Source organism: Crinia signifera, chromosome 6 (assembly GCF_055691185.1).
Source record: "Crinia signifera chromosome 6, ASM5569118v1, whole genome shotgun sequence".
Classification (NCBI taxonomy): Eukaryota; Metazoa; Chordata; class Amphibia; order Anura; family Myobatrachidae; genus Crinia; species Crinia signifera.
This window is the reverse complement of record NC_139222.1, coordinates 163543436-163551702: the sequence shown is the minus strand read 5'-3', so window position 1 is coordinate 163551702 and position 8267 is coordinate 163543436. Positions and strand designations below refer to the sequence as shown.

The window sequence follows — 8267 nt, the reverse complement described above, 5'->3', positions numbered from 1 at the left end:
ACCCCCGAAGCACGGTGAAATTATGAACCTAATATTCCATAGATGTGTGGTATATTTTAAAACACTCCTTTATACATAGGCCGGGTTTGTCGGGGCAAGTGTCACACTGGAAAATAGTTTGCTTTCTTATTCCCTTTTTATAGCAAACTTTGCACCTTTTTTGTGTCCTGCCCTTTCTTGCAGTGGAGGGGATTTCGTTCGGAAAATGCTGCCCTGGTACAATACGGGGGCCAGTACTAGAAGTACTGGGGCCCTCTGCCTGCTGGTTCCCAAATATTAGGCCCTTTATGACTTCCTCTTGAAAGTGCATAAATGTCCCCTGTCATGCCTTCAGCATAAGTTTCTGTTGTGTTCTATTGTTTCTCTGTTTTGCATAATCCACTCCTTCCTGTGGTCAGTACAGAGCTACTGTATGCTAGGTAGTTTGTCCCCCTTAGCTTTCTGTAGCTAGCTAGCTAGCAATGCATTCTGGGACAAAGAGGATCATCAGGGGCCATATTAAGTTTCACATGTATGCAGACAGACACAGCTCACATGGTCCAGCCTGATACAGCATTCGATGGTGAGTTTATCACTCAAAACTGTGTCACCCCTAACTCATTTAGGCAGTTATGTATGTTAGCAATACCAGTTACACTCTAGCATATACCTTTTACCCATAATGTCAGGATGTATGCACAATGTTATGTGTACTGCATGTTTACCTTGCATTTTTCTATGTGCAGATTGTAATTGTATGTTTATGTTTTATTTACAGTTTTACCCAATTCATTGTATATGCAACTTCTCCAATTCATTGTATATGCAACTTCTCCAATTCATTGTATATGCAACTTCTCCAATTCACTTGTATATACACCATCTAATCAATCATCGCATATATATACATGATCCCTTTACTGAATAATAAACACCGTTCTTCAGACATCATATCAAGATCGATTATTGAAAAGTAAAGGAGGGTTATGCTGTAGGTTTCGAATTTGCCAAAGCTGCTTAGTGAGAGACTGAACAGTAAAACATCGATGCTATCAGCATTTGGACACATGCACACTGACTTCATCAGCAAACCATCGATGCCATCGATGCTACCATCGAGTTGGACACATGAACACTGATTTGTCAGCAAAATATCAGGCTGTCTGCAACTTAAAACATACATCCTGAATTTGTCAGCAGCATTGTCTGTCAGCAAGTGGATCACATGTACTGACTTACAGATCTGTTACACTGCCAGCAACAGCTATCTGCATATGACAGCACAAGTTTTCTATACAGTCTACTAACAGTGGCAACTCAGCAATAGGAGTACCGCCATTCGACTACACAGAAGCCTCACACTGTCAGCACAGCTACCTGCACATGGCAATACAACAGTCCCTGCACAGTCAAACAGCTTAACAGTTCCAAGAACCTGACTTCACAGAGCCCTGCTACACTGTCAGAACAGATACCTGCACACAGCAATACAGCAGTCTCTACGCAGTCAAGCATTTACACCTCATCATTATGTCTCATAAAACAAAATCTTCATGCAAAACAAGGTCCTACATCTCTGGTTCCTCCAAATCAACATCAGTTAACAATGCAGCCATCCTTGCACGTGCAAAAGCAGAAGCTGCAAAGGTACGGGCCAACTTTGCTGAGCAAGAAATGCAGTTGAAAGTAGAGAAATCACGTTTGGAAGCAGAAAAGGATATGGAGAAAAAACGCTTAGAAGCAATTAGTGAGAAGCTTGCTGCTGAGAGGGAAGCTGCCGCCGCTATGGCCGAAGCAGAGTTCTTAGAGTCTGCAGAACGCGTCAACATAAGAGAAACCATTAATATACTTGATGCAGAACTTGGATCACAGAATTCAATGCAACGTGCAGCAGAATACGTGCGCCAAGTGTCCGCAAATAGCAGCAACGCTCCACCAGTACAAGATATGCAATCAGATTTCATAAATGAAACAAGCCAAGTACACTATGCAGTGCCACCACAAGTCAGTAGCAGACTGCAAACCTGCAAGCAAGAGGACTCCAATCACAGTGGATCCATGAGAGACAACTCACCCTCACGCCAAGAGCCTGTAGCCGCAAACTACAACCATGGCACTACCTCCTACACACAAAGGTGGGGAAATACAAGCCAGCAGGAACCAGTCATTCCTACCAGGTATGATAACACACCACTTACCCACCATGCTAATGCATCTAGAGCCAATCAAGATACATTAGACTTTGCCAGATTTCTTGCACGCCGTGACCTGGTCACAAAAGGACTCTCAAAGTTCAATGATCACCCTGAGAGTTTCAGAGCATGGCGATCCTCTTTCCAAAATGCAATCAAAGATTTAGGCCTTTCATATAGTGAAGAGATAGACCTCTTAATTAAATGGCTTGGGAATGAATCAGTTGAACATGCTAGAAGGATAAGAGTGATTAATATTAACCATCCTGAGTATGGCCTTAAAATGATCTGGGACAGACTTAATGAGTGCTATGGTTCACCAGAGGTAATAGAAAACGCACTGTTCAAAAGGATTGATGATTTTCCTAGGTTACCTAACAGAGGCTATCAGAGACTTAGAGAGTTAAGCGACTTACTAATGGAGCTCCAAGTAGCCAAATGTGAGGGAGACTTGCCAGGACTTGCCTTCCTAGACACCGCCAGAGGCATTAACCCTATAGTGCAAAAACTACCTTATAATCTACAGGAACAATGGATTACCCACGGTTCAAAGTTCAAACAGCGGAACAAGGTACCATTTCCACCATTCTCTGTTTTTGTGGACTTTGTAAGTCAGCAAGCCAAGACCAGGAATGACCCTAGTTTTGCCTTTACCCTAACAGGCACTACCCCTGCGCTACCTAACCCTCGCAAAACTGCAGTCACAGTTCACAAGACTAACGTTCATAATTCAGATTCTTCCCACAGGTTTATCAGCTCTGCTCACCAAGAGACCAGGGAGAAAGATCCCACCAAGCAGTGCCCTCTGCATCACAAACCACACCCTCTCCTGAAATGCAGAACCTTCAGAGAAAAGTCCCTAGAGAACCGTAAGGCCTTCTTAAGAGAAAATGGTATCTGCTACAAATGCTGCTCTTCCTCATCTCACCTCGCCAAAGATTGCAAGGTTAGTCTTAACTGCACAGAGTGTCACAGCACAAGTCACAACACAGCTTTACACCCTGGGCCTCCCCCATGGGCTTTACAAAACAGCCACAGTGACACAGAGCATGGCGGGGAGCATAATGCAGAGCAAAAAGACACTAATGCAGCAACACCAGAGATGACTGCGCAATGTACCGAAGTCTGCAAAGATGCCATTAGCAACAGATCTTGCTCCAAAATCTGTTTAGTCAGAGTCTACCCCAAAGGCCAACCAGATAAAGCTGTCAAACTTTATGCAATCCTAGATAACCAAAGTAATGGTTCTCTAGCCAGATCAAACTTCTTTGAGACCTTTAACATCAGAGGCCCCAGCACCCCTTACTCCTTAAAAACCTGTGCAGGGAGTTTTGAGGCAGCAGGAAGGAAAGCCACTGGCTATATAGTGGAATCCATAGATGGTAAGACACGTCTTCCCTTACCACCAATCACCGAGTGCGATGATATCCCAGAGAAAAGGTCTGAAATTCCTACACCAGATGCAGCCTTTCATCATTCACATTTAAAACGTATAGCACATCTGATACCAGAACTAGACTCACAAGCCCAGGTATCTCTACTCATCGGGAGAGATCTCATACGAGCCCACAAAGTCAGAAGTCAGATTAATGGTCCACACAATGCACCTTATGCTCAACGTTTAGACCTAGGATGGGTCATAATAGGAGAGGTATGCCTTGGGAGTGTGCATAAACCAGCCTCTATCAATACCATGCTTACTTGCACTTTAGAAAATGGACGCCCTTCTCTGTTTCAACCATGTCACAACCACTTCCTCATTAAGGAACTACCACACTGTACTCCCATAGATTCTCTTAGTGACGACCAGATCTGTGACAACTACCAAGATCATCTGGGATTCACAGTCTTCCAAAGAACAAAAAGGGATGACCAAGTAGCAATGTCCATAGAAGACAAACTATTCTTGGAAATAATGGAGGAAGGACTAGTTAAAGACAATACCAACAGCTGGGTTGCCCCTCTACCGTTTAGAACACCCAGACAACGTCTACCTAACAACAGAGAACAAGCTCTCAAACGTTTCTCCTCACTTAAACGCAATCTTCACAGAAAACCAGAGATGAAAGATCACTTCTTTTCTTTCATGAGCAAAATATTTGAAAACTGTCACGCTGAGATAGCTCCCATTCTTAAAGAGAAAGATGAATGCTGGTACCTGCCAATGTTTGGAGTATACCATCCAAAGAAACCAGGTCAGATCAGAGTTGTATTTGATTCCAGTGCTAAATTTGAAAGTATCTCCTTAAATGATGTGCTCCTGACAGGACCAGACCTTAACAACAAACTCCTTGCAGTACTCATACGATTCCGAAAAGACTCTATTGCCTTCACAGCTGACATTCAGCAAATGTTTCATTGTTTCCTTGTGAGAGAACAGGATAGGAATTTCCTAAGATTCCTTTGGTTCAGGGACAACGACCCCTCTAAGGACATTGTAGAGTACCGCATGAGGGTACACATCTTTGGTAACAGCCCTTCACCTGCAGTTGCCATCTACGGACTCAGACGTTCAGCTCAAGAGGGTGAACTAGAGTATGGTTCTGATGTTAGACAGCTCGTAGAAAAAGATTTCTATGTGGATGACTGTTTGAAATCTATGCCAACAGAAGAGACCGCAATCAGCATTCTCAAGAGAGCTCAGGAAATGCTTGCTTGTTCCAATCTCAGGCTTCACAAAATAGCCTCCAACAGCAAAAAAGTCATGGAAGCCTTCCCTACACAAGATCATACCACTGACTTAAGGGATTTGGATCTAGGAACTGATTCGCCACCAGCCCAACGCAGCCTTGGACTCTTATGGGACTTGAAATCTGACTCCTTTACCTTCCAAGTAAGTAGTGAAGAAAGGCCCTTCACTCGCAGAGGTGTCTTATCTACTGTCAATAGCTTGTACGACCCCTTAGGATTTGCAGCTCCTGTCACCATTCAAGGTAAAGCCTTGCTCAGAGACCTAACCTGTGAATCATCCGACTGGGATGCCCCTCTGCCTCTAGGAAAAAGGGAATTGTGGGAAGAGTGGAAAAGTTCTCTATCCGCCTTAACCAACTTTTACATTAGACGCCCATATGCACCTGTACCTTCCACAGAAGTGCAAAAGCAGAGACTGTGTGTATTCTCAGATGCTTCAGTTCAAGCAATTGCTGCTGTTGCATATCTCAAAACCATGGACAATAAAAGTCAATGTAACATTGGATTCGTCATGGGCAAAGCAAAGCTTGCACCTCTTCCAGAACACACAGTGCCCAGGCTAGAGCTTTGTGCTGCAGTACTAGCCGTAGAAGTAGCTAAATTAATCTCATCAGAGTTGCCTATCGAACTCTCAGAAACAGAATTCTACACTGACAGCAAAGTAGTATTAGGGTACATTTACAATGAGACCAGACGTTTCCATGTTTATGTCAGCAACCGTGTGCTAAGGATCAGGAGATCTACCAATCCAAAACAGTGGAACTATGTATCTACTGCTCATAACCCCGCAGATCGCGCCACAAGAGCTGTTCCAGCCAGTCTCCTCAAAGACTCCACATGGCTTACAGGACCTGAATTCTTGTACAAGACAGATTTGATCAATCCTCAAAGAGACCCATTTCTACTTACCCCTGCCACTCTTCTTACTCAGAAGACTGGGACTGCTTATGCTCTTTCAGGAGATTTCAACACCAAAGACTTATTGAAACGTCAATGGAGACAAGTTCAAAGCCTTGCAAACACCCTTTGGGACAGGTGGAAAAGTCAGTACTTATCTACCTTACAACCAAGAAGCAAATGGCAAGTTGCCAAACCCAACTTAAAACCAGGGGACATTGTGCTCATCAGAGACTGTCAGGCACAACAAAATGAGTGCCCTTTAAGTCTCGTCACCAAAACATTCCCAAGTAAGGATGGGAAAGTCCGTAAGGTGGAGGTCAAGGTCTGTAAACAAGGAGAGACTAAGTTCTATCTCAGACCAGTATCCGAACTGTTCTTACTGTTATCATCTTAGAGTTTAATATATGGTATCAGTGATACCAGACGGGGAGTGTCATGCCTTCAGCATAAGTTTCTGTTGTGTTCTATTGTTTCTCTGTTTTGCATAATCCACTCCTTCCTGTGGTCAGTACAGAGCTACTGTATGCTAGGTAGTTTGTCCCCCTTAGCTTTCTGTAGCTAGCTAGCTAGCAATGCATTCTGGGACAAAGAGGATCATCAGGGGCCATATTAAGTTTCACATGTATGCAGACAGACACAGCTCACATGGTCCAGCCTGATACAGCATTCGATGGTGAGTTTATCACTCAAAACTGTGTCACCCCTAACTCATTTAGGCAGTTATGTATGTTAGCAATACCAGTTACACTCTAGCATATACCTTTTCCCCATAATGTCAGGATGTATGCACAATGTTATGTGTACTGCATGTTTACCTTGCATTTTTCTATGTGCAGATTGTAATTGTATGTTTATGTTTTATTTACAGTTTTACCCAATTCATTGTATATGCAACTTCTCCAATTCATTGTATATGCAACTTCTCCAATTCATTGTATATGCAACTTCTCCAATTCACTTGTATATACACCATCTAATCAATCATCGCATATATATACATGATCCCTTTACTGAATAATAAACACCGTTCTTCAGACATCATATCAAGATCGATTATTGAAAAGTAAAGGAGGGTTATGCTGTAGGTTTCGAATTTGCCAAAGCTGCTTAGTGAGAGACTGAACATCCCCCTCTGGCCGGTAGAACGGAATAGCACGTAAGCGTTATACAGTGCCATCTGGATGATATACACGGCCACCTTCTTGTACCAGATTTTTGTTTTCCGCAGGGCACTGTACGGCTTCAGTACCTGATCTGAAAGATCCACTCCGCCCATGTACCTATTGTAATCCAGGATACAATTAGGTTTTGAGGTGTGGGTACTGGTACCTCGTACAGGGACGGAGGTGGTACTGTCTCCGTGAATTGTTGTCAGTATAAGGACATCCCTCTTGTCCTTATATTTGACCAACAACATATTTTCGTTGCATATTCCCCTGCTTTCACCCCTTCTCATTACTTGGGCAATGTGCGTTTTTGGGAGGCCTCTTTGGTTCTTGCGCACAGTACCGCAAGCTGCTGTACCTCTTGAACCAAGGGCCTTAAACAGGGGGATGCTGGTGTAAAAGTTATCCACATAGAGGTGATAACCTTTATCCAGGAAGGGGTGCACTAAATCCCAGACAATTTTCCCACTAACACCTACGAGGGAGGGGGGGCATTCTGGCGGTTCAATTCTTGAATCCTTCCCTTCATAAACCCTAAACCTGTGGGTGTACCCTGAGGTGCTTTCACACAGTTTATACATTTTTATGCCATACCTTGCCCTCTTACTGGGAAGGTACTGGCGGAATTTAACCCTTCCTTTAAAATGTATAAGGGACTCGTCGATACAAATAAATTTTTCAGGGATGTACACCTCTTCAAATTTGGCACTGAAATGATCAATGACCGGCCTGACTTTGAATAGCCGGTCAAAGGTGGGATCATCTCTGGGTGGGCACTGTGCATTATCGGTGTAATGTATAAATTTAAGAATTGTCTCAAATCGAGTCCGGGTCATGGCCATACGGTAAAATGGAGTACTGTACAGAACATCTGTACTCCAATATTGCCTAATTTCTGGCTTTTTTACTATGCCCATATGAAACACCAGACCCCAAAACGTCATCATCTCTACTGCATCTACAGGGGTCCACCTAGCAAATGATGACGTGGGGTTTTGAGCAATAAACTGCTGGGCATATAAATTAGTTTGGTCCACCATTAAATTTATAAAATCATCAGAGAAAAATAATTTGAAAAAGTCAATTTCTCTGAGACCTGTGGAATCAAATTGGATTCCTGGCATGGCCAAAAACTCAGGAACCTGGGGCTCAAAATTGTCTGGTGGTGGGGTCCATACGAGATCAATTATTGGGGGGGGGGGTCTCAGCTGCTCTACGGGGGCGTCTTTGAGGGGGTCCCTCATCACCAGAGGAGGAAGAGGAGCTTAAGGCGAATCCTTCAAATTCCCCGCTTGCATCACTGGCTGTGTCAGAGTCAGAAGCAAGCATGGCATATGCC

General features: G+C 43.6%; 1 protein-coding gene across 1 annotated transcript; it reads left to right on the top strand.

Moving 5' to 3' along the window:
- The first annotated feature begins 331 nt into the window (after window positions 1-331).
- On the top strand, window positions 332-5462 carry LOC146009668 (uncharacterized). Its single transcript, XM_083150124.1, has 3 exons — window positions 332-562; window positions 758-5420; window positions 5453-5462. The coding sequence occupies exons 2-3, from the start codon at window positions 1510-1512 to the stop codon at window positions 5460-5462; spliced, it is 3921 nt and encodes a 1306-aa protein (XP_083006250.1). The 5' UTR covers window positions 332-562; window positions 758-1509.
- Window positions 5463-8267: the final 2805 nt, after the last annotated feature.

Coding starts and splice junctions, on each gene's coding strand:
- LOC146009668 (XM_083150124.1), top strand. CDS start 1,510: ATGTCTCATAAAACAAAATCTTCATGCAAAACAAGGTCCTACATCTCT.